Source organism: Orbicella franksi, chromosome 14 (assembly GCF_964199315.1).
Source record: "Orbicella franksi chromosome 14, jaOrbFran1.1, whole genome shotgun sequence".
Classification (NCBI taxonomy): Eukaryota; Metazoa; Cnidaria; class Anthozoa; order Scleractinia; family Merulinidae; genus Orbicella; species Orbicella franksi.
Genome location: NC_138158.1, coordinates 18,858,476 through 18,884,174, shown reverse-complemented (window position 1 = coordinate 18,884,174; position 25,699 = coordinate 18,858,476). Strand labels below are relative to the sequence as shown.

Genomic DNA, 25,699 nt, shown 5'->3' with positions numbered 1-25,699 from the left:
TACGGCACAACCCGAAAAAATATACAGCGATACTACACACCAAGACATCTAATAAGAAACATATGTGTAACGCTTTCGAGTAGTATACATTTTACTGGTATACACATGGGAATTTAGGCAAGTGTGTATACCAAGAAAATACAGGTGGCAAGAGGGATATTTCATGGTATATTACGAGAGAGTATTGCATAACTATTTTATACCATGCCATAGGAAAAACAGGGGACAGCACAATCAATGCGACATAGGCGCGGCGCAAGATGGGAAGGTTGGTTGTAATATTGTCAAATGTACAACGGCTTTATTTCCTATAATTTGATTGGCTGTATTTTCTATGGCATGATATACAAGAAAATATTCCTTAGGTTTTGAATTTCTTCACTCTCGTCACAAATCTGTTTTTAACATTTCTTGATGCTGAAAGGAGAAACAAGAGTTTTATCAATCGCCTTGTTAAGGAAAGCCAGGCATTTCTCCGTACCTTGATGTCTCCTTTCTTTGCTGCATAGTGGACAGCGGAGAAACCTCTTACATCTTTCTCAGTAATGAGAGACATAACTGCTGGACTCTACAATTTAAATCATTGAAAACAGAACTCGGTGAAGAGGCGTTCAGTCTCTCCTGTAAAAGAGTGCTGTAATCTCACGCAAAAGAAATCCGTCATGCTCTTATTAGTTACGGCCCTATATTCCCTGAGATTACAAATTGGCACACATCTTCATGAATTTGTGAATATTTGAGGGATGTTTACGACTTTTTGCCACAAAAATTGTCTTGTAAAAATCTAGTCATTAAAAAAACACATTGACCCTCTCCTATCTACGGCATGGCTGACCACCCCAACAAGTTTCCAAGACCTGCTAAATAAGCTATAGTTTACGGTTATGCCTATGATAATTGAGAGTTGATGCGTGTTGCAAGTTGCTCAGTTTCACATTTTAAAGCAATTTCTCTCAAAATGACTACCCCCGTCATAGCTGCTGATATCAATTCTTAGAAAAGCTCAGCACTGGCTTTCAAATGGTATATTGTACATACGCAGACAGTCTGTTTGCTGATTGGAGAAAACTGTCGTTCGCCATAGGGGGTAATGTATTTCTGTCGTTCATTCCCTCGAGCCTCCAAGTTAAGTTGGAATTCCAGTGTATGGAAATTTGCCTTTTTGATGGAAATATTCTTTATGTTTTAGAATTGAGAGGCATCTTTGAAGTGTACAATAAATTCAATTTAAATTTATGTTCTCGTAATGAATGGATAACGCTAACTTCTGCATCAACTATAGTGAGGTGGCTACTAGATAAAGGTTTTTATGCAATTATTCCTTGGATAGCGTTATCCACCGTTTGAACAATGAGAGTCTTACTAAACTAAACTAAACACATTGATTTTTGTCCTTTCTAACACCTCATATTCTTCGTAAACATTTAAGGCTACACCTTGTTAACTCTTCGCCTTGTTTGGGTTTACCTGTAGAAGTACCTCCATTGCACTGGGATGGCCCACGGCTGCGTGTAACACAGACCGGAGTTCAATGTCCCGGATTGTGACGTCAGCACCGCGTTCCATTAGCAGTTTCAACACATCAACAGCGCCATTCTCGGCAGCCATGAATAAAGGAGTTCGTCTCTCGTCAGATTTTGGGTCCACAAATGCCTCCTGTGTGGAAATGAATTAGCGTAGCTTTGATTTCTTGAAATTCTTAATTATGTCATTTATATCTTGGATTGCATGTATTACGTACCTAAAGCCCTTTCCAAACGGGGAATGTTTTGCGACCAAACACGATCAAAAATTGCTTGGTGACCAAATATTTTGGTGTTGTACTAAGTGGCCGAACGGTATCAAACATGTTTGATCACCGTCCAAACTAGCAAAATGTGTTATAATCTTTGATCAAATGTTTGACGTCGTTCGAATCAAACACGATCAAACACGGTGTCCAAACGGGGAAATGTTTGGTCGCCAAACAGTGTTTGATTGTGTTTGATGGCCAAACATTTTCCGTTTGGACGAGGCTTTAAATGCATGAACAATGTCATCTTGTAATGAAATTGGAAACAAGAAGACAAAATAAACATAAACTGAAGTATTTGAAACACTTGCCAAAACAAAGGCTCTGATACAAATACTTTGCATTTGGACTTGAAGAACAGGTATCAGATACAAAAGTTGTAATGAGTTCCCCACCCTAGTTGAATTTGAACTCTTTAGGGATAAGGACTGTTTGTGCAATATTTCTGAGAGTTCAACATTGACAAAGGGAATGGGAGGGTGAGAAGAGGTTGAAATTTGGTAACCAGGACAATGATTGTACATAGGCTTGAATACCCGGGACCTGCAGAGCTAATGGAAAACTAGCTTGATGATGTTCGTTTTGGAAACATAGAAATGTCTAACAATCTTACTAATTAAAATAGTTCTTTCCCTCCATTTTTAAACGTTTTATCAACAAAAATTAACTAAAGATAAATCATAATGCATGTCCGAAATGAGATCGCTTCTATACTCGACTGATATTGTAAAGCAAAGAGTGAAATTTTCGCATGAAAGTGCACACTTATCGATTTAGTAATACAGTTGGATCCCCCTGATTCGAACTCGGTTATTTCGAATCCAGCGTTATTTCGAACCCAAAACCATTTTCCTGATTGGATTTGCCCTTCAATCATTTGATATCAGCTATTTCGAACAATTTCTCGTTTCCCCTGAGAGTTCGAAAGAGTGGGATTCAACTGTACATCAAACACGAGAGAAAGTGTTTTGTCACACTTCATCACCAAGAGGAAAGTTGAAAATACCGAGACTGGACTGACCTTTTCAAGGAGAAAGCTAACCACGTGTGCGTGATTTCGTCTAGCTGCCATATGGAGCGGTGTCTTGCCTTTGCAGTCAACAAGAGTTATCCTACAGACCGCTGGGTCTTTACCGACCAAATATTGAACTATCAGCATAGCACCCTGTTCACACGCCATGTGGAATGCTGTTTGCCTGTCAAGTTTCTGGGGAATGATCAACAAAAAACATCACATTGAAATTTAACTCGGCCATAAGACATGTCCTTCCAATGATCCATTTTTGTTTTTTGTTTTTTTTTTGTTTTTTTCCTTTTTTGGCCAAGTAATGCTTTTGAGTGATCTTATGAAACCCATGAAATAATACAATCGACGATTAGTTACCATCTGATCATGACAATAAGGCCATTAAGTGTTTCTTGTCTAGGTCAAGTGTTAACTTAACTGACTGCCAAGAAAGAGGTCAAGTCGTGGAAGGGGATCTTGAAAATTGCAGCTTCGCGTAAATCGTTCCTAAAATTAACCTTGCCTGTTCCTTTTCGGTCATTTTGCCTTTTTTGACACTTTTCTGTTTTTTTTTTTTTTTTCCTTTTAGATTTGAATTATAAAGCACACAGGCAATTTAAAAGCCAATGAACCAATCAAATTTCGGAATAATTTCATGTAGCTGACTCCAAGCGCGCGAAAACGTGCGCGAGCGCGTTACCAATTCGTTTGGTTTTATCGCTGAATTGATGAAAAAGTGGCGCGAATTTTTAAGTTAATCGTGCAGCGTGCAATGCAAAACCAATTACTTTTCGATACTCAAGTGAAAACCACTCTGTTCCAGTGAAGTAAATGTATCACGAGTTTTAAAATGAATCAAATCGCATTTGTCATTACAAAGCAATCAGTTGTCGTCAGACAAACAGGTGTCGAAACCATTCTCTTGATGTGCTGTCTAATGCTGTGTTTACATTTGAGCTTTTACCAAGGTAAACAGTTACTAAGGTCAAGTTACTTAACCTTGGTACATTCGTTCAGTGTTTATACCGGCTCAAATAACTCAAGTTAATCTTTCAACATTCGCGCGCGCTGCATTAACAACGTCATGAAATCGAACTTGCACGAGGATGCCACCGCAGTGGAACAGGAGCAAATTGAGGTGCCATCATTTTCATAGGCGAGGACCGCATTCCATAATATTGCGGCGAAAATTCAGTTACTTGATCATACCCAGAGTAAGCATTGTTATATGCGTAGAAACGTGGATACGTTGTGTATGCAGCAGCATCCTCCCAGATGGCAAAATACATCGACAATAATTACACAACAGAGGATCGAAGTTTGTCTAGAGAAAGTTGTAAATAATACCGAGAATGAAAAATACAATGCTTTCTTTTACGCGACGGATTGTTTGCCGTAAGAAGATCGATCCAATTTTTCCATGTTATTTGCCAAGATTGTCAAAACTCGAAAAGAAACGTTTTGTCGCACAATCTGCTCACCGCGGGAAATGAAATATTACGCCGCCACAAGCGGATATATCTGTCATCTTGACCTTGGTTACCAACTGTAACCATGCCTGATCACAGGGTAATTACAACTTTTACCTCGGTTAAATTTCTTTTGTCTTTTGCGGCATTTACCAAAGTATCAGTTGGCGTTTACACACGGAAAATATTTACCTAGGTAAGTAAACTCTGATACCTCGGTAAACCGTTCAAGTCTAAACACAGCATAATTCTCAAGGGCAATAATCAAAGAAGTATAAGGAGTTAGGTAAGGAGATTTTAAGTTTCGATGAGCTTAGAATTCAAGGTGATAAAAAGGGTTGACTCCCTTACCCTGGGTTGCCTTATCCGCACTCCATATTCAATGCACAGTTCAACAACCTGAAAAAGAAATCACTATAAGGTATTTATTGTTTTATCACTACACTGAGGAAGGATTAAACAAACTTATAAGAGAAATATTTATAACATATACGATAATTAGCTGATTGAGGAAGACTAGGTGAAGTTTTAAGTTGCAGTTTTTGATACCTGGAAGTTTCTACCGAGAAATTTAAAAGAAGTTTATAATCAAGATACATAGCGAGGCTCAGTTGTGACTTGTTTTCAACTACGACATTTTAGCGTTAAGTGTCCTGCGGCGCACAACGAGGACAAGTAAATCAGTACATTTTGAAAGTCTGGCAAATATGTGAATTTTCCGAAATTTTATTTCTTCTACCTGACCTCTGCAAGTGAATATATGAAAGACATACCTGATCTCTGTTGCGTTAGCGCTGTGTTACGTTGATGTGTGTTAATCTGTTTCGGTAATCTGTGCTGAGTTGCCATTTGTTTTGCAACGTTACTCTGTGTTTGGTTGCGTTGTGTTGGAGGTGTTACGTTACCTTCTAATGCGTTATGTAAGTTATCATACGTTACCGGTTGCGTTGTGTTTGTTGTGTTATGTTGTGTTACGTTTTGTTGAGCTGCATTGCAGTCTGTTACGTTAGTAATGGTAATAGGACTGAGTGGAGTCCAATTCGGTCTGAAATCTTACAAGTGATAACAAAATCGGACGACCGCGCAGCGGGAGTCCGATTTGTTTATTACGAGTATGATTACAGACCGAATTGGACGACACGAAGTCTTATTATGAATTAATCATAAAAATTATAATTTCCGAGAAAAGAAGAATAGCCAAGTTATGAAAGAAAGGGAAAATTTGCATTAAAAGACTGACAAAGGAGGCGTAAATTGTTTAATGTTGCTCTGAAATTGAGATTGGTTGATTTCAACTACGACTTTGAATGCGATTGGTTGATTTAAGCTACAACTTTGAATGTGATTGGCTTATTGAACCGTCCGATAACAAACTGTCCGATAACAACTTGGCAAGTTAATTTGTGGAAAATAGGAGTTTTTTAAACCAATCACAATCGAGGAAATTGTAATTTTTATGATTACGTTGTGTTACTTTGCGTTGGGTTGTATTGTGTTATATTACAACTTTGGCGCTATTTTGTTTAGGGAGTTGAACATAGGATATCAGGGGGCGCATGCTCACCCCAAGTACACCACTGTTCACAGCCAGGTGAAGAAGACTGCTGCCATCAACATCCACGTCATATAGGAAGTCCTCAACTGTTCCTTGCCTTTCGGCTGCAATAAAACAGTGTGGTTATCGAGTTATCCAATACGATATCAGCTTCCATTTTATAACTGAAACATGAATAAATTTACAGTAAAACATTCAGTGCATACCTTGTTTTAATAGGAATTCCGCTGACTTCCTTGCGCCTCTCTCCATAGCGTGAGCCAGCGGTGTCATGTGATCATCGTCTACACTTTTTAGATCTCCTCGATTTTCGATCTAAATAATGATAAAAAAAAAATTCAGGAAAAATGAATAATCCTTTTTTATGTGCTGTCGGATCTTTTAAACAAAAATATATTCGAATCCAAGAAATTTTAAAAGCTCAGTACTTAAATTCGTTTCCCGGGCTTTTCCCCTAAATTATGGAAGGGTCGAGAAAAGGAAAAAGCCCTGGAAACAAGTTTGCTAAGCGGTTAGAGCGCCTGACCGGTATGCGGGAGGTCACGGGTTAGAATCCGTACGGGACTCATCAGAATTTTTCTTTCTTTGTTCCTAGACTACCGATAGTCCCTCTTTCGCTTAGTACGCGAAATCCTGGGAGCGAGAAGCACGCAAGGATTTCGCTCGGTCATGTTTTCCTCGTAGTTTTCCTTCGGGTCACGCAACACAGACTAAGCGAAAGAGGGACTACTCGAAGTATCCTTTGTCCCGCGTTAGCCATCGACGTGTTGCATATTTCGTCCTTCGAGGCAAAAGCTGAGGTTCGCACTAAATGATGCGGAACTCGAACAAATAAATCAAAAAATTGGTAAATGGCATTCTCATAAGAAAATTCTTACCAGTATTTGACAAATTTTCTCGTTATCCATTTCAGCCGCAAGGTGTAGGGGCGTGTACGAGTTACGACCAACCGCGTTCGCGTCTGAATGCCCATGCTGGAGTAGGGTCTGAAAAATATATAATGATAAAAACAAAGTGCTTTGTTTACGTTGTTTTAATGATGGCAGAAACGTTCTCTTGAAAATGACAATTCGGGATGCCACTACAATAAATAAATATGATAAGACGACATCCTAGTTCGGTTTGGAAATAATTGAATTCAGGAAAGTTCTTCAGATTGCGAAACTGGTACTTCACCCGAGGTTTTGTTTAATTATGGCAGTCACTGGAACTTTCTTCATCCAGTCGTTATTGCCAAATTGGAATAGGAAGTTGTAACAACATAAGTAAGTATCTAAAGCCCCGTTTCTCTGTCAGTTGCCAGTTATTGAAACTAGATGTTTTCACGGACAAATCTGTCAATAATAACATGAGTCAAACTTGGCAAGAATTGCAGCGTTAAAATATTTCGCAATCCAATGTCAAATATTTAAAGTAAAAATTAGTTGAACTGGTATACTCTAAGTCGAGTTCAAAATCAAAGATAACGAGCAAATCTATTTTCATCTGGAAGGATGTTTTTGTCTTAAATAATTATTCATTCTAAGCCTAGTTCACACTAGCGACAGACATGAATAAAACGGCATGAGAAGGCCGTTATGTCGTTATGGTTTACAGTGTGAACATCCTACATAACAGCAACATAACGACATGAAGATAACTAGGTGATGGGAAAAAACTTCATCTTTTCCCTATGTGTTGATGTCGGTGTTCACATTACCTACACAAGTGATTACGTCGTCATGTAGTGAGTGTGAACCAGGCCTTAGTTTCCAACTGATATGACTCCTGACACTTACCAGCACCAGTTTCTCGCTTCCAACACGAATAGCAGTGTGGAGTGCAGTGTCACCCGCGTCATCCTTTATGGTGACGTCAGCGCCACACTCCAGAAGTCTGTCGACAATTCTGAGCTGTTTTGAGAGGATGGCGGTGTGAAGAGGAGTTTTACCTGATTTGTCTCCATTATTAACCCCTGGAAAAAAAGCGTTGACTTCATTGGCGAACTCCGGTTTCTGGAGTATTAAGCGACTAAAAGTTATTGTTATTACCCCTGGATAGGGTGCCAGTCCAAGCACGAATTCTATCTCCCCTACGCCCTCCCCCCTCCCCCCCCCCCCCCGCTCTTCTCCCCCTCCTCCTTCCATTCCGTAATCATTTTACCAGGATTTTTGCTTCAGCAAATATCAGTAAACATTCTTATTTTTCACCTTGAACGAAGTTCTGGGTCAATGCAAGTTTTCCCCATCCCCCTTGTTGCCTAAAAAAATAACAGGTAATCATTCAAACCCCCGGGAAGGGGAGGCAAGAGGTACTGTGACAGTAGAATAGTGTGCTCATGCGTGAACACACTAGCAAAAGGCTTACCAAGGCATGAACCAGGGCCTTTCAATCATTCGGAATCCGGACAGCTCACAAGTCTGCACGTACCGTCTAAGCTCTGATAGCCCTCGCTTCTTTTGGACAACACCAATAATTGCCGTTAAAGCTAATCAAAAATATGTCAGCCTTAATGTACCACGTATATAGAAGAGGATTACAATATTCAAAAAATATCTGTACCTCCACCCTTGGATAACAATTTTTCCACCTCCTCCACTTCTCCATTCAATATTAGCTGATGAAGTTTTGTCGACTTTTGACCAACCAGTTTTTCCTGGAAAACAAACAGCTTTAAATCAGCCAAGCATGCTATCTAGGAGATCTGTAGCAAAATTTTCGTTTAAGAACTGATTTTTATTGTATTACTTGCATAGGTTTATGTTAGAAAGGCAGTGAAATAAAAAGTTTTAAATCAGCCCAGCATGCTATCATGGAGAGCTTTAGCAAAATTTTCGTTCATGAACTCATTTTCATTGCCTTACTTGGGCAGGTCTAGCATACTTTTTATGAGTCCAGCAGTATTTATTCTATCTTTGCAAGTCAGAACTATCAAAAGGTTAAATGAAAATATGAACGAGGAATAAAAACGTGCATTGATATTACATACAAATATATCTAATAGGAGATTCATTTTCTAATAGCTTCCTTTCCGTTTGTGATGTGATTTGTGTTGTGTACGCTAAGAACTGACTGGAATTATACAACTAAAAGACTAAACTTTACATTTCAATCAGCTTTTGATGGTAAAACTTATTGTGTCTCATAAGAGATTCATTATCAGATGTTTTTCTTTGCCAATTAAAAAGAAAACCGTTTGAAATGTGTTTTGTGTTGCGTACGCTTAGAACTAACTGGAATTATACAACTATAAGACTAAACTTCATTTTCAAACGGTTTTCTTTAGCAAAACGTATCTTGTAACAACTGTTCTCGTTCCACCCACTATTCTTGAATGGAGCGAGACAAAAAGATCTAAATGCCAAGATCGAAATTCAGGATTTTTCAAGAGGGGGGAGGGGGTGGTTGCTGGTACCTTAGGGTTGTAGAATCAATTGGGCATTTTCCAAAAATGTTGGAATTTGAGATTAGGAACCTAATTGAACACCGTTTCACTAGAACTACCAGCAATGCCACAAAGTAGAAATAAAATGACGTACCTGTCCAGAGAGTTTGCCTTTATTTCAGCCATAACATTCACAACCCTTTTCTAACTTGTTATGCTTTACTTCTCCTGAAAGGGAGGCCATACACTCAATCCACCCCATCACCTCCCTCTGAAATCATCTTACCTTTGCAGCGTCTTGAGCCTGCTCTTCATCTTTACTGGAATCCATAGAGACGGTACTGAAGATACGAGACCGTTTTCGATCAACGGGTTTGTCTTTTTTTCTTCTATCATCTTTGGCTCCTTCATTGACAAATACAAGAGGTATTTGGCCAGTGTCTGCTATCTCTTGTTCGCCTTTCTTGTCTTCCTTTTTTCCCATTGCTTAAGAAACTCACTGTGAGCTCTAGAGAAGGCCTAGGTTTCTTGCAAGCCCTGACAGGTCAAAGTCTATGGAGAATATCAGAAATTTGAAAAGGAGATGAGAAATTTTATATGCATCTCCAAACAACTATATGCAATACACATATTTGTCAGATAAACTGCGGTGTTTCACAAGGATTTCCAGTCCTGCTGAGAAAAGCCGTCATTGTACGCGATAATTTGACTATGATAGCAATCTTCAGTAATGTTAGGAAATTTTCTAAAAATGTTCCGGAACGTTCGTGTTGCCTTCAGACAGCGTTTTGAGAATCTTCGAAATTTCATCCGAAAGTGCCGAAAATCTTCGGAAAGTCGTCATAAATGTCGTTATTCAGTTAGTACGTTTATATAATAAACAAAATATTCATGGTTGCTTGTAGTTATTGTATTCCTCTTCTCGAGTTCAACTTTATATCGAGCTGAACAATTGAAGAGAAATTCCTTTCTACGCGCGCCCAGGGTTTATTCTCAATTTTTGTTTTACATCATAGGACCACATAATCGCCCTTAACTTTCCTTTAAAAAAGGGTGGAGCGGATGTGGATAGACCACTTGTCTAACTCAAGCTAGCATAGAGACTGTTAATTCAGTTTTATGATACTACTTGGATAGTCTTGATCATATTCCGAAGATTTCGAAATTTCTCGAAGATTGTACGAAGGTCATACGAACATTCCGGGTACGGAAGCTGTTTACAATTTCAATTTTGAATGTTTAAATATATGCTCATAAGTTTCAAAATACTACATCTTAAGGAAAGCAATGAACACACACCAAACTACAAACTTTCTCATTTTTGACTTTTACAAGTCAAAAGAACAGCTTTCTAGCTCAAGAGAGAGAGAGAGAGAATAGGTCAGATTTCACTTTACAGTTGAATGACGTCAGAAGAAACCTTGCAGGCCACAAAGTGTCACCGCGGAAGACTTAACTCTGAAACTCGCGAAACACTGCATGCAAAAAACAAAAACAGCAACATCATAGAAAGCAGATTAAACAATTTACCACTTTGGTCGTTTTATTTTTTTCATCGGAGTTAAATGACAACGCTTGGAAACATTTCATCGCAACAGTAGAAGTACTACAAACAATTCAAGTGTCGGTCGTAATGGACACAAACAGTTATTATGACTTAATATATTGGTCTTCGGTGTCTTGATGTGAAACTACACCTCGACTTAAATTTTGGTTCATTCAAACAAAACAACGTATGTATGCCTTAGTTTGTTCATAATGGCATGAACTTCGCAATCTTTTATTTACTCCCAGTTCCTAGCCAAAGAGCGGAAACATGACAACAGTTCTAGAAAAATCGATAAATATTTTAAACAAACTAAGAGTCGATTGTACTTACTTGCTATAAATCATAGTTTTAGATCGTAATTCCAAGCGTTTGGAAGAGTAAAACAGAACATATTGCAGTCTCCTTGGTTTTCGTTCGTGCCATAGAATGTTGTACACTTGACTGATTTACAAAACGTTTTCAGCTCGAAACATTGATTGTTTTCAGAAAACAAAGCATTTTGACACCACTTATTGTATAGGCTTAGTATACGTAAGTGGAAATTAATAGCAAGGGCCATTTTGAATGACAAAGGCGCTTATAACTTATTTTCGTAACATCTTTACTAATTTTCTGTTCCAAATTCAAAGTAAAAAACTTAATATTTGGTATATACATTTCGCCGATAAAAGTAAAGTATAAAACTTTAAGGTAATAAGCTGTTAACGATCTGTTTCATCATGATGATCAAACAGATCGAAAACGTTTAGACTCATAATTTTGACAGCTTTTTACCTTAAAGTTTTATATTTTAATATTTGGTGCTACCTAGAATTTTGTAAAGTTACCTGGAGGTATCTATTTTTAACTTATTTTAGATTATGTCTTTCTTAAAATTATGACACTCGCTGGAAAGAAGATGATCCACAATTGCAAGTAATCGGTAAACATTCGTTAAAAAAAATTCACCTAGAGTCATGTGGACGGATGTGGCCAGTGGTGTTTATTCGTCTGTCAAGTTTAGTATGCTAATAAAATCTTGCTCGATTGCCTGCCGAAAAGACCTCCACGGTAGTAAACTTTTAATCATCAAAAATCCGCTACCCAACTTAGAATGAGAACATAAAGAATGAGACTTATTTTCATCAGCAATAAAGCAAGACTGAAATGGTATTTCATATTTTCAACATTACAGCTAGGAATGTGGTGGACAAATTTCATACGGTCTGCGACGTCTGCCTACCAATGCAGCGAACGGGCCAATGCATGGCGTCAATTTGAAGAGGATACTTACAAACGGTTTACGTAACAGGAAATTAAACTGCGTGGTCATTCCGTGATACATAAAAAATTTAAGACAAAAACGATTAAGATAAGGAGCACTTTTTAACAATAGAAAGTTAAAAAAAAAAGAGATAAGAGAATGATAAGGCGTGAACGATTTCTAATGTCCAATGCTTGTTCGTGTAAAATGCAAATATACAATTACCGCAGAAAATAGCTAACCAACGAGTTTTTGAGAGAGTGTAAGTGTCTAACTCTCTAGAAGTTAAAAAAAAAAAGTTTCGTCAAGTTATGTTTACCTGCATTTGGTAAAGAGAACTTAGCAATTTCGTCGATTCAGTTGGATTAATAAGAGATTCAACTAACATTTAACGGCGTAATATAAAAGCGTGAATACCTCTAAAACGAAAAAAAATATTCCAAAAAGCAAAACGCCATTTTTCTTTACTTTGAAAAGCCTTTCAAATAAGCAGGAATTATTTTTTTACTTCATGGGCACTTTAAGGTAGGTTTTTGTAGTTAAGCCGAAAACACTTGGCTGGTTTCGACTCCCACGTGATACTATAAAGCTCTTATTAGGAGTATTAATTTTACGTATTGTGCATGCAGTTATGCGTTGAAAACTGATAACTCACGGTTAGGAGATTTGCATACTAATCATACATGAATGTTTAGCCAGTTTCTCGTTTCCACCACACAAACAAAACCGTCTTATATTTTTCTTTATAAGAAAATATTTTTTAAGAATATCGAGTCTGAAACTTGGGAAACTTTAAGAATATTTCAAAAATAACTCGAAGCTGAGATTCATTAATTCAATTTTGCGTGTTGAAAATTTGTAAATACAATACACTGAATTACATTTATATGTTTTTAACTAATCTGTATAAAATTTTTCTTTTCTCTAAACAGCAAAACCAGCCAAAAATGTAGAAAAAAAGAAAACAGCACTAGCCGTGTGTTCGAAGTTAATAACATTTCTGCAAGAAGTTATGTACCTCACATCAAGCTTTAATGCGTGCACACTGGCCCCAAAATTACTTTACACCATCCAGACACCAAATACACTCTTAAACAGAAATGTCATACGCTATAATCTAAGAATATTCACAAGAATAATTTAAGCCTAAAATCGGCAGAAAAATTTTAATAATCAATTTCGAGCGGAAAAATTATATTCTTATAAAACAAACGATTTTAATTGACGACAAAAACCATCTCTGAAGGACTTAATATCATGCAATCCTGGGAAGTTTACTCAGACAACCAACAGATTCCTCTGTCATTCTTCTATTGTGATTAGCTAAGCCGGTCTGTTCACAGCTTTGTATAAAGTCATAGTAAAGTTATAAAAAAAAGTCACTTAGAGAATTCATGGGATTAACTTACATACCGACTGATTGAATAATAAAATTTTTCAGTTCAACATTGTAAAAGGTATGCATGACAAGAACTCGAGGAGACAACTATATCTTCAGGAAATGTTTTTTTCGGTGAGTACTATATTTGAATTGGAACTCAGAAATTGGAGTCTCTTTGCCTTGATGCAGTAAGGTAAAGGTCAAGTCTGCATATGAACCTGGTGGCCCATCAGGCCGGAGCTTATCCCGGTTCCTGTAGCATGAAGCGACTAGGAGTATTTCTACTCCCCCCTGGATGGGATGCTAGTCCATCACAGGGCTACCCCCAGCGTTAAGTCCACCGCTATCCATTTTTAGTATCAATCTACTAGCGTTTTATCGTGAATGCCGTTTTCTAATTGGCTACGCTACTCACCATCTATTCTGCGATGGACAGTGAGTAGCGTAGCATTGTGCCCTTGTTAACAAAATGACGGCCGCTTCTTGGCGTTTTCGAAGAGTCTGTGAAGAGGATTTAGATTAAGTTTTGAACGACTAGTAGATTTATACTAAAACAATTAGATTATTCGCTCTTGATTTCTATCGCGCGATAGTTGACGAGGGCACATAAAAATCTCGAGCTCATAATCTAATTGTTTAATACACCTGGGTGGAGAGAGGTACTGTGAGAGCAAAGTGTCTTGCCAGGGCTCGAACCCGGACCGCTTGATCCGGAGACGAGCGCACTAACCATGTGGCCACCACGCAGGGCTAACACTCAAAACGTCCACTTCGTAAACTCGCCAGGGGGAACTCCCATATGAAAAGGCCGGGGATACTCATCGTCTCCCTTAGGGGCATAAAACAAGGATTCTGGTCTCACTTGGTCTCACTTCATAACGAAACGCCACTATTTTTAGCTGCCAAAGTATCTTTTAGGGTGCATTCGAAGAAATAATTATAAAGAAAACGCTCTTATTCCTGTGTATAGGCCAGATTTCCTCCTGTATCTCGAGTCCCGTCTATTAGCGCGGGCTCCTTTCTTGAACAGCGGCTGGTAGTCGAGCCTATTCCATTTTAAGTGCTATCTTTTAAGGCTGATTTTCACTAGCGACGCAGTCGGAGTCGTGACAACTTACGACCTAGTGAAAATCGAAAATCGGAGTCGTAAGCGGAGTCATAAGCTCGACGGAATCGTAGTCGGAAGAATCAGAACGTTTCCATTTCTTACGACTCCGTTGCTAATGATCTAGTGAAAACTAGATTGTCGGAGTCGGAAGCAGAAACAGAAGAACTAACTAATCACAAGGCCCGGAATCGAGCATTGTGATTGGTTTAATCTTCCGCTTCTGCTTCCGACCCCAACAATCTAGTTTTCACTAGATCGTAAGCGACGAAGTCATAAGCGGAATGGGCGTTCTGCTTCCGACTCCGTCAGTTTGATTTTCACTAGATCGCATCACTCTGCGCTTCTGATTACGGGCGTCCCCGACCTTTTCACGAGGGAGTTCTCCCCCCCCCCCCCCCAAAAAAAAAAAAACCCGGAAATTTACTCCTTTACTCCGTTAACAACTTCAAGTTGATAAATTGCTTTCAGAGTCGGCTTGCCTACGCAAGGGCGCAGCCCAGCAGTTTCTTTAGAAACTACTAACTGTGTTCAAGTGGTTGGAACAAGAAGTTCAGATATTTCTGTTAGGAAGAAGGAACAGATCGAAACAAATTTGCCATTAACTAGAAAATTATTTCAGAAATGATGATTGTTTGGCTACTTCGTTGTCACGATAGTCCCAGATGTATTCTGACAAATTGGCGCGTTGCGCACCTTAAGATTTCAAATTAAATAGAAGTTGATAGACCACGTAGTTGATGCATTAAATTTTCTGGCCTGTTTCTATTTCCAAAGAAGCTCGATATCTATAAATAAATCGCGTTGCTCTGCCTAACCATACGTTTAGCTCGAGTAAGGCACCAGTTATTAGTCTGTTTTCTGTTTCATCTTAATGGCGATGACAACACGTTATAAACGAATACTTAATGGCGCTCAATCACAGTATTTTGAGTTATTTTGTCCGCGTATAAAATTACCTTTAAATTGAAGGAAGCCAAATATAGTAGTTTAGTAAGATGGAAAAACACCAGAGAGCTAATAATAAACCATAAAGAAACAAGGATGGTTAAGGATGGAGAAGATTGACACGGATTACTGACGACGAAGTTAAAGAATTCATGCTAAACTTTCAAGATGTGCAAACTGTGACGTAGCTCTTTTTAAAACAAGTTCTAATTCTCGGTTTGATATTTCATCACTAGGTAGATTTTTTTTCCTTTTCATTGGCCGAGAGTCCATCACGTGACCTGAAAATAATGGTCTGCTCATGCGTAACACCGTCTAAATGTGTTTTGCCGCAAATAATATTTTACTAGGTCATGCCTAAATGTAAACACGCTCTTATGTATGGAACTGAAGGCTGATGGCTTCGATCTTGAGCTGTCAGAGTGATTTAAATGTAAAAAAACACTTGGTAGTTAAATCAGAAGATTATTAATTGAACCCGGTTATCGCAAACTATCGTGATTTGTCAGTGCGCACAACTAAATTGTTATCCTTGGCCTTCGGCTTCGGGAAATAATCAGTGATTTGCTCGCCACTGACAAATCATGATATTTGGCTCAACCTGCTCCAATCGTTATTAATTATTTTCTATAACAGATTTTTCTGTTTAGGGTATTCCTTAATTCGGCGTATACTCAATGCTTGAAGAAGGGTCGGCGAATCTAATGGAATGTACTTCTGGCAAACAGAAGCAATGATTTTCCTGTTTTGAAATAACGTTTGCTGAGTCACTTGTAAGTAATGCTTCTTACACCATGGTGTCACCTTGATTTAGTATGAGCACTACAGTTCCCGCTCGCCCTAAGTAAAAGACGCTGAAAAACCGAGCAAACGAAATAACACAATGTAAATTTTTACCTAAATCTGATTACAAGAGGAACAAGCCGATGGGTTAGTAACGTCTCAGAAATAATAGCTGTACATGAACCGGCAGAACGGTGTCTGTTTCATGAATACCCAGGCTGCTGTGTAGTTTCCACAGTGGCCGATTAATAAAGCTTACTAACGAATGAGAAATCTGTTACTGCTGCAAACAAAACTACAAATTCCCTTATAGGGACTCATTACAGCCCATCTCTGATCGAATGTTTGTTTTGCTCTCCCAATCAGACAATCAGTCGACAGTCAGTCTGCTGGCAGAAAGTGGTTTCGCGTGAAACACTTTGACAAGGCCATTTCTGTCATTTTTCGTAGTGATATACGAAATTAAAACTTTGATTTATCGCGGGGTTTAATGTTGAAATCCATAAACATGAATTTGGGGTTGCCTGCGGTGATTTAAATCGAGCGATCGAACGTGTAACTTCTCTCGTTCGACAAGTTTTAAAAGTAATTATTCTACTCCAGTTTATAGACAACTAAAATTTGTTAATGTGTCTTTTTAACTTACCTTCAAATCTTCTATTTGTAGCCTAAATCTACCCTCCTGAGACCTTGGTTTCCCCGGCTCAAGATGATGACAATCTTAGTTAGAGACAGTACGTCTTAATTAATTCAGTAGATTAAAAAATTCACACAGTGACTTTGTTCTTACAACTAAATAATTAGTGATTCGTCTAGCTTGCTAATTATATACTAAAGAAATTTTTATTCGGAAACTTCCAACCGCCCGAGGGGATGCTCCCTAATGTGGACTATATTGGTATGTGTGGCCCCAAAGAGTATGATTTTTTAGCCGTTTTGATCAGAAATAGGTATCGATTTTGGCCATTTTAGTCCCAATTTTGCACTCTACTCTTAAATTGGGTATGTTTTACTTTTTTTTAGAAGAAGCTACTTTTTTCATCATTATGATAAAAAGCTCTTCAAAATATATGCCTTTAGCATTGGTCTGAACTAAGCAAGTATTTATACGGGTAGGTCTGACGCAGAGTGAATCTACAACTAGGCCTTTAAAAACTTGGTCCAAATCCTCTTCACAGACACTTCGAAAACACAAAGAAGCGGCCACCATTTGACTAACAACAGCTCACTGTTAGGCTGCTCACTATCTACAACAGAATAGATAGTGAGTAGCGTAGCCAAATAAGAGAACGGCATTCGTAATGGTGGTCACGGTATAACCGTATGAACTAGAGTGGCGCTGTTATGAGCGTGCCTCAAGACTTCTTACTCCAACGTAAACATAGCTAAAAATAGTGTTCTCATTTTTTTTTTTAATAATATTCTGGTGTACTCAAGCTATTGAAGGGTATTAGCATAGGTTCTCAAGCACAGAGGTTTCATCTGAAATTGAAAAATTCTGGCAAGCATTTTCAAGTTCTGCCCTTGTGTTTTTGAACAGCCGCTTCAAACTAATTAAAATTTGGTCTCTGTCTCTCATTTATTCACTTAATTTCTCGACCTTGCTGTTCTAACCATCTTAAAGGACTATTCATACGTTATGCTTTGTCCTAATTTTAGCACTGCTCTGGCTTTGAAATAGCCTTGATAATGCCCTTTAAAGCCTCTGAAATCATGACTCTTTGAAAAGAAATTAGCGTGAACTCTAGGTAGGAAGAAAAAATATAACTGGATTAACGGTCGACGGGCAAATATAATGGAACTCGGTTAATACATCGACAAGTTATTTTTAAGATTTACATAGCCTCGAGCGGAAAAGGTCGATTCGCTCCTGGTTTTGATCATTTTTGCGTTCCATTGATGAAATGTTTGGGCAAGTTTGGCTCTTCGAGGTTTCTCACAAAATCTACAAACTTGATTGGAACAGTTAGATTGGCACCAGGCTTTCGCCCAATCCGAATTCCGGCTGAGCTGCTTTCACTTGTGAGCTCCAGATTTCAATAAGGCGCGAGGAATCGTTCTCCCCCGCAGCTTTTAATTAATAAGACTCTAATAAGTCCAAGGCTTAATCTTCTGAAACAACTATGGTCTTTGATGAGCGCGCTAATTGTTTTGTCTTGGATCCGTATACGGCTGAGCTCCAAAATCTTGGTCCGTTCACATGATCAGCTTTTAGATTATATAGTCCGCTCAACTTACAGACTTTAATCATGGTTGGGCGAGTGATTGACAAAAATTATTATTTTCATTCACTGAAATTGATAGAGAAATAGACAAGCTTTACTTGGGGCTATCTGGTTGGGAGCTAACACTCACTTTGGGGCTAGCATGATCAATTTAGGGGGCTAAACGACCGGATTGCCGTCCAGTTATATACACGAAAACAGTCTAGTTAGCGTTATTAACGTTATTAATTAATTTCTTAGTGGTCAAACCAAAGACTTAATTTATTTAAGCCGACTCGTGATGGAAAGAAGGTGCAGCACTCTTTGAATTCATACACCACTCAGTATTCCAAGGAAATTGGCTTCGGATGGTCGTTTCACGAAGTGCGCAAGTGGTGGTTAACTATAGAGAAACGGCCTTGTAGACTATTTTTCATCCGAGTTTTAGTCTTGTATTTTAATGTGTTCTTTTCACACTCGGTAGCTGTATAATCATCGCATTCCTTCTGTGAAGATTTACCGTTATGGTAACGAGACACACCAACTGAAAAAACTTTCTCAAGCGAGATCCCAATAGGATAAAAGGGGAGGGGAAAGGAGTTAAATATCCCGTATCCATTAATTTCAATTGCAAAAACTGACGATTTTCCTATACCTTATATCCCATTTTATCTGATCTAAATATCCCATTAATTTTCCCCCAAATATCCTGTATCCCGTTTATTTTTTTTTACCTAAATATCTCGTATCGTGAAGTCCCCTAAAAGGGCCTCTCCAGTCCCTCGCGGTTGTAGACAGTCCTGATGCTTGCGTGCTACATCCTTTCACTCCCGGGTTTTTATTTGTTTACTGTTCCTTCACTTCACGCGGAATATAAGAAATAAACCGCGCTTGTATTAAGCTGGCTTGGGTTTTGAGCGCTGTTGACATTTTTTCTCGTTCCGAGCTCGGTTTTCGCAACTCAACTCGTTGTCGAGACTAACTCCAGAGGAATAGACTGCAAAACAGTCGTTTTTGGATGTTTTGGAAGGCGCGAAGCGCCGTAAGCGCGATCCTCGCGTGTGAAGCGTCTCTCCCCATTCTCCCTCGCGGTTTTTACATTCGCCTCAGACCTTTCGTTCGAATATTGACCGTCGCCGCAGTCGCAAAAAATACGAGAGGAAGGATTGTCATCAGTTTGTGAGACGAATTTATTCTATTGGGCGGTTAGTTCACTTATATTAAGAAAGCTATTTTTTTAGTTTAATTCTTCTGATTTCTGGAACCGGCCAGCTAGTTCGTAGGCTCGATTATCAGACCCTGCTCGAGAAAGGAGCCCGTAGACCAGACTCAAGTGAGCGGCGGAAATCGAGCGTAATTAGTTCGTCGTTCAAGAGGCACGAAAGAAGATAGTTCGTCTTGACGTCTAATCCTTGTTTTAACAGATCTTATACTGAGGCACAGTTACGAGGGTCCAACTTAAGGCTTAATCCCGCCATCCCGCGGGATGTTTCTCCCGATTACAGTCCTCCGTGATTTTCTTTTGTTTCATCCCGCATCCTGACGACTATTTTGAAACTATCCCGCATTCCAGCTGTCAACTTGAGCAAATCACGCTCCTGTAGAATAATTTTTGTTCTGTATCTCGCCATGGAAATTTGTCATCCCGCATCCCGCCCCCATTTTGACTGTCATCCCACATCCCGCCAAACCTATGTAACTTTCTCAAGTTCGTCAAGACCTGGAACCATATGATACGGCTCCTATCCAGACGGGATATGAATCTCTAGGATAAAAACCTCCAACACCTTTTTTTCAGACTTGTCCAAAACTGGCCTTTCAAGGATGAAAAGATGTACTGAATAAACAGAGAAAAAACACGGTCGACAACAACAGAGAGTGGACTGAAACGAGCGTTTTCCGCAATGAGCCCGCGATCTTTCATCGATTGGTATAAATTGCTGTGCGGTGTGACGTCAAGCATCCCATAATATATTGACTGTTCTTCTCGTTCGGTCGTCATGTCTTGGCTGCCTCGCATGGCGAACGACAGGGCGGTAGACTTTCTTGCTTGGATACTCCATGCAGCACTCCCCTCAAGAGATTAAAACCATCCTAGACCGTGTAGTAGACGCTGATGGAAATGTGAGTCAATTTTGAGCGTGTTTCATCCATTCATTGCCTGGGAATTAACACTTTTTTTCCTCCTCTTGATCGGTCAGGTTTTGGACATGCCGGCGGTTCTCGAGGCAGTGACGATTTTGGAGCGCCTTCCCATCACGAAAGAGGCCCTTGAGGTGAAATTTCGAGTCTTTTTAATTCTTGAGGGCATCTTAATTCTGTTAATATCATTACAGCCCTTGAGCAATATTTTTTATGGTTGTAAAAGAGTGGATGAAAACGACGGGGTCGTGAAATGCATGTGAAGGATTCTAGGGAAGCTGAGGTGATTTCAGGTCACGATTCACATTTTCAGTTTACTCAGAACTTAGTATGAACGTTATCTTTCCGCAGCATTACTTAATACTATGTTCTGATATTTTTGCTGTTTTGGATTCTTTTCTGTCAAGTGATGGTACAAAACTTTGATCGTTTGAAAAGTGCAACTGTTCGCTGCGAGAACACACCGTGTCATCTTCTTGGGTTAACAAATTTCCTCGATTTTGCCTTGTGAATTATTGTAAGTAAAGTAGAAATACCTTCATGCTGATTAGGTCTGACAGATCACAACTTTCAAGCAAAGAGTTTTTACTAGAGCTTTTTCCGGGCGGTTTCTTGTAACAAAAGCGAAATTTACATTGTCGAAATGTACTTGGTAGAGTTTACTACGGTTGACCTTCTAGTAACCTTTGTTTTTACAATTGGTTCTGAGAAATATGAAAAGGATTATTTTTATGAAAGAAGGTTGTTTCAAAAGTTTCGACTCAGTCGCATCATTTCTATAATTGAACGAGTCGATTCTTTTCTTGGAAACCAAAGTTAATTCGAATTCACTCGGAATGTATAATTACCGCATACAAGTCGATTTCATGCACATTGAGATCGCACATCTGGCTTAGCAAGTTCATTCATAAGGGTGCTAAGAAAGCTCCGGTCTATAAAATACATTCGTTTTAACGTCGTCGTGTACACCTTCCCACTAAGCTAATTTGGAGGTTCTTCGAATAATTTTCAATTCGTGGAAAGCCATGAGTTAGTATTCACCGATACAGAATTTCACGGCCGCTATTCTCAAGGTACCAGCCGTGGCTTTATTTCTTGGATTTTTCCACATGTTGTTTATCATCGCCTTAGTTGTTTGCTATATTCATGGTGCTCCAAACCTGTTGCTAGTCGTGTAAGTGGAATGACTATCATTGTTTTTTGCGTCTCTATCATGATAAAAGGCAACCTTTGATGCGATTAAGTGTTCTTGTATATTTACCATGAGTTCTGTTATGCCATGTTTTCACAAGAGCTATACTCAAATGTAATCTAGTGTGCTAATGTAAAGTGAATTTTTTTTAGTTTTCTCCATCAAAAAATCAACTCGAAATCTGAGTTCATTACACCATTGCAGGATTGCTGCAAGCAAAGACCACGTTCTACTTCCTGATCTCGGTAACGTGTACTTTGTTGGGTTATTCTTCCAATTCCTTTGAAAAGATTGCAAAATCAGCTGCCTACTATAACAAATAAATCTGCTAACTTGTGCAATATACGGTAATATTACTTAAGATTGCTACTTTTTAGTGGCAAGTTTGGGATACTACTGAAATTCTTTGGGCAATATCAACTTACGGTAGTTCAAGTAGGCATTGAATTCCCTGAGTTCAGTTTTGTATATAACTGTATATATGAATCCAGACTTTGTGCTAATTGAAAGATGCGCTCTCTCAACAGAAAACACGATTGGGAAAGACTATCAATCTTCTTCGAAAGAAAACAACCAATGAGGAATTAGCCAAGAGGGCCAAAGGACTCGTTAAGAAATGGCAAAAGTTAGTGATCAATCACCTTGAGACATTGCGTAATGCGGATTCTCCGATCAATGGGAGTGGAGTATCGTCACCGCAGATTAATGGGACTATCAGGGATACAGAGAAGCCTGCCTCTCCGTCTGTGGACAGGGCAGGCAAATCGAAAATCCTTGAAGGGAAAAAGAGGGGCGTCAAAAGGAAACGTAACAGTTGTTCAAGCTCTGAAAATTCACCTGTTGTATTCTTAAAGTTGGATGATTCTGAAAGTCATCCGGGAACTCCTAATTCTGGCCAGGACACAGGTCTCGGTAGTCAGAAAAGTAACACTTGTTCATTATCACAGACGTCGCAAACAGAGCCTTTTCAGGATAAAGGATATTTCTCGTCAGTGTCTCAGTCTCGATCACAGACATCACAGAGTGGAGATAAGGAAAATTTATCGTCATCAACTCAAACAACAGACTTACAGAGCCCTGAAGATAACAGTGTTTTTTCGGTGGACTCTGGAATTGGTTCACAGCCAAGTGTTACAAAATTAGACGATTTAAATATTGAAAGCCAAGCAGTTGCTCAAGATTTGGAATTGAACAGTACATTACAAGATAAGACAGAAATTGATTCTGTTTCATGCATGTCACAGGATTCTCACGAAAATCTACCAGACACCAGATGGCAGTCATCTTCACCAAATGAAGAAGTGCCCAGTGAATCAAACAATGCCTCTAAGGTTGCTAATAATTTGCCTGATGTTGACACAACAGAGGCGACTGCTGCACAAGAATTACCTGTAGAACAGGAATCGCCAACGTCACCCATGACCAAAGAATTAGTTTTAGATGTAAATGCCCAAGCAAATGGTGTAACAGGCCGATTTGGTGGTGACGGCATGTGGTATGACTGGACTGAAGTTATGCCTTCAAGTGATGGTGCTTTACAAGTCTTGCCTTACGTGATCCTTGAGTAAAATTGTTAATAACAGCTTCGTCAATGCCTTTAGTTGTGTTTGCAACACATCGCAGAAAAGATACAAGTTGTATAAGCAATTGCTTACAGTATGAGTACATCTAGGATGTTATTTTCTTTGTTAAATTAATAAATTAACATCACTTAGTGTGTGTTTGAGTTGTGTCAGTTTTGCTACTGCTCTGTTAATCTTGAGATTAGTTCACTATTAATATTTTATACTTGAAGGGATTACTTGTCAGCAACTTGCAAAAAATGTTGAGACTGTTCCAAAACAGTGAACTCCATTAAGACCTTCTTTTTCTTTGCCTTATGAATTGAATGATCTCATTAGTAAAAATTTAAAGGTTAGTTTGGTAACTTTGGAGATGCGATAAACTCATTGTAACTGCACTGTCCAGTAGCTTTTAAATTTGAGAGGAAACTGTTTGAATATGAACAAGTTATTTCTGTTGGAAATACTTTTTTTTTTTTCAGCTGAGTCACCAAACATCCCTACCAGTGATTTTAGGATTGAAGTTTTGATTGTATGCACGTTTTGAACTGCTTCCTTTCAAACTATGATATTGGTTTCTTTACTAGGTGAACATGTATTACATAAACAGTGATGCCAGCAAAGATTGGCTTAGATCAGTCCTTACAATTTAAAGGTTCACTGACTGGTAAATCTTAGACTCTGCAAGATTGTAAAACTTGTATGTTTTATGCATTGCCAAGACTTTCTTTGCCTGTTGAAAGAAATTGAGACAATGAGACCACATCATGAAAAAGAAAACTAAGAGGGCAAGACCCTTGGAATTTGGCTAAAATATTTAGTGAGATGCAAATTCTTAAAAGGACCACTGATTACCTCAAAGGATCTTGGTGGTGGAAGTGCACATGCCCTCATGGCACTTTTCCTACATCCCTGGGTTGTTCAAAGCCTGATTAAGCTAACCCAGGATTAGCAAGAATTTTGATTCATGTTTTGGTGAGGTTTTCTGTTTTTACGGTTTGTTCTTCTGTATTGAGTTTGAATAATCTCAAACTACACCAAACATTTTCATACAAGAGACATTTCTACTTAAATTAACTTTTAATCCTGAGTTAGCTTTCACCAGCTTTTAAACAACCTGACCCAGTAGTTTAACATGAACAGTTCTTTCCAGTAAGTTGCAGTTTTCTGCCAAGTGTAATCAAGGCGTGAGTATTGTCTTGCAGTTTTGACCCAATGACAAGTTGCTGAAATGTTTCAATTTTTGTGTTGTCACTTCCCTGCTGATGTCAGGAAATATATAATTTTTTTATTCTCTTAATTTGCTCAATCAGGCAATTCTCTTAATTAGCTCAGCCAGGCAATTCCCCCCCTGAACACTTGCGTAAACTTCATGTGCTGAGGTGGTTTGTTGTTGACAATTTGTTATCTAATTTGCAAGTAGAGTTGAAATTCTGAACCTTTGACCGGTTACTGTGGAAAAGGATTTCTTTGGGAGTTATTTTGTGCAGCTGACTTACAAGGCACCTGCAATCACTCCATTGAACTGAAGAAGACGGTTATTGCGTACAGATGTTCCATGAATAGGTGCAGAAAAGATCCACACCCACACCAAGGGTGGGCATTGGAAATTCTGAGGGGGTGGGTGGTCTCAATAGCCAAATTTTCTAAAGGGAAAGCATGAAGCTTAACTGGAAATTCCAGGGGGAGAGGGAGGGAGATACAAACCAAATGACCATTGGTGGAGGTATTGATATTATTTTTGCTGGAACCACACAGTAGCTGTCAGTAAATGATACCAAAAGGTATTGGCACTCTAGGTTAATAAATGATTGTGTGGAAAAGCAATTCACTCGTCACAGTTTCCATGTTGAAGATTTACTTTTTCTGTGTTGATACTGTTATGTATTAAAATGTGTCTGTCGCATTATTTAGTGCATAGGAATACATTTGAAAACAGATGTTGAGGTATCAAGTAAAGATGTTTACATTAAAAATGTTTAAAATAATAAAGATCATTGTTGCATTTAAATGGTGTTCTTTTTCTTTCAACAATGGAAGTGGTCTGAAGATCATCCTGAATTATGATAGGAGTAAACACTACATCCTTTCAAAAAAGCAATCAAAGGATTGCAATGCTATTTGGAATAGAATAATGTAGATTTTTGCCTTCATTGTTTCTTGAGCTTTGAGAACCTCTCTGGCTCTGATACCACCCAAGCTCCCGTTGAGTTATGCAAGACCAGCTCCTCGCATAATAGTGTGGGATGGGGTTGCACAATTAAACCAGGAAGCAAAGAGAGCTTGAATTGCACACGAGGTAGAAAAATAACAACACTGCCAGGAAGTGACAGGAACTGGGAGGGAAAACATTTTTTTGCAACGTTGCATAAGATTTTGTAATTATTTTATATATATATGTATG

At 38.7% G+C, this 25,699-nt stretch overlaps 2 protein-coding genes across 3 annotated transcripts in view; one reads left to right on the top strand and one right to left on the bottom strand.

Moving 5' to 3' along the window:
* The window catches only part of LOC145468546 (transient receptor potential cation channel subfamily A member 1-like), a 42,347-nt gene extending 24,848 nt beyond the window's left edge, over positions 1 to 17,499 (bottom strand). Inside the window, exons 1-11 of one of the 2 annotated variants that reach the window (XM_081452282.1) lie at positions 16,842 to 17,499; positions 9,473 to 9,738; positions 8,364 to 8,457; positions 7,601 to 7,776; positions 6,701 to 6,808; positions 6,029 to 6,137; positions 5,832 to 5,926; positions 4,619 to 4,666; positions 2,814 to 2,999; positions 1,468 to 1,656; positions 482 to 568 (exon numbers count right to left, since the gene is read on the bottom strand). In XM_081452282.1, coding sequence (XP_081308408.1) covers positions 482 to 568; positions 1,468 to 1,656; positions 2,814 to 2,999; positions 4,619 to 4,666; positions 5,832 to 5,926; positions 6,029 to 6,137; positions 6,701 to 6,808; positions 7,601 to 7,776; positions 8,364 to 8,457; positions 9,473 to 9,670 — 1,290 coding nt within the window. In that variant the 5' untranslated portion in view covers positions 9,671 to 9,738; positions 16,842 to 17,499. Of the gene's footprint in view, positions 1 to 481; positions 569 to 1,467; positions 1,657 to 2,813; positions 3,000 to 4,618; positions 4,667 to 5,831; positions 5,927 to 6,028; positions 6,138 to 6,700; positions 6,809 to 7,600; positions 7,777 to 8,363; positions 8,458 to 9,472; positions 9,739 to 11,065; positions 11,194 to 16,841 lie in introns of those variants that run through there. The other variant, XM_081452284.1, reaches the window with a different exon arrangement.
* Positions 17,500 to 19,732: 2,233 nt separating this feature from the next.
* LOC145467811 (uncharacterized) lies at positions 19,733 to 23,918 on the top strand. The gene is made up of 3 exons (XM_081451423.1): positions 19,733 to 20,523; positions 20,601 to 20,675; positions 22,261 to 23,918. Exons 1-3 carry the CDS (start codon positions 20,461 to 20,463, stop codon positions 23,299 to 23,301), a joined length of 1,179 nt encoding a protein of 392 aa, XP_081307549.1. The 5' UTR covers positions 19,733 to 20,460; the 3' UTR covers positions 23,302 to 23,918.
* The last annotated feature ends 1,781 nt before the right edge of the window (positions 23,919 to 25,699 follow it).

Coding starts and splice junctions, on each gene's coding strand:
- LOC145467811 (XM_081451423.1), top strand. CDS start 20,461: ATGCAGCACTCCCCTCAAGAGATTAAAACCATCCTAGACCGTGTAGTA. Junction 20,524..20,600: donor TAGTAGACGCTGATGGAAAT/GTGAGTCAATTT, acceptor TTGATCGGTCAG/GTTTTGGACATGCCGGCGGT. Junction 20,676..22,260: donor TCACGAAAGAGGCCCTTGAG/GTGAAATTTCGA, acceptor CTCTCTCAACAG/AAAACACGATTGGGAAAGAC.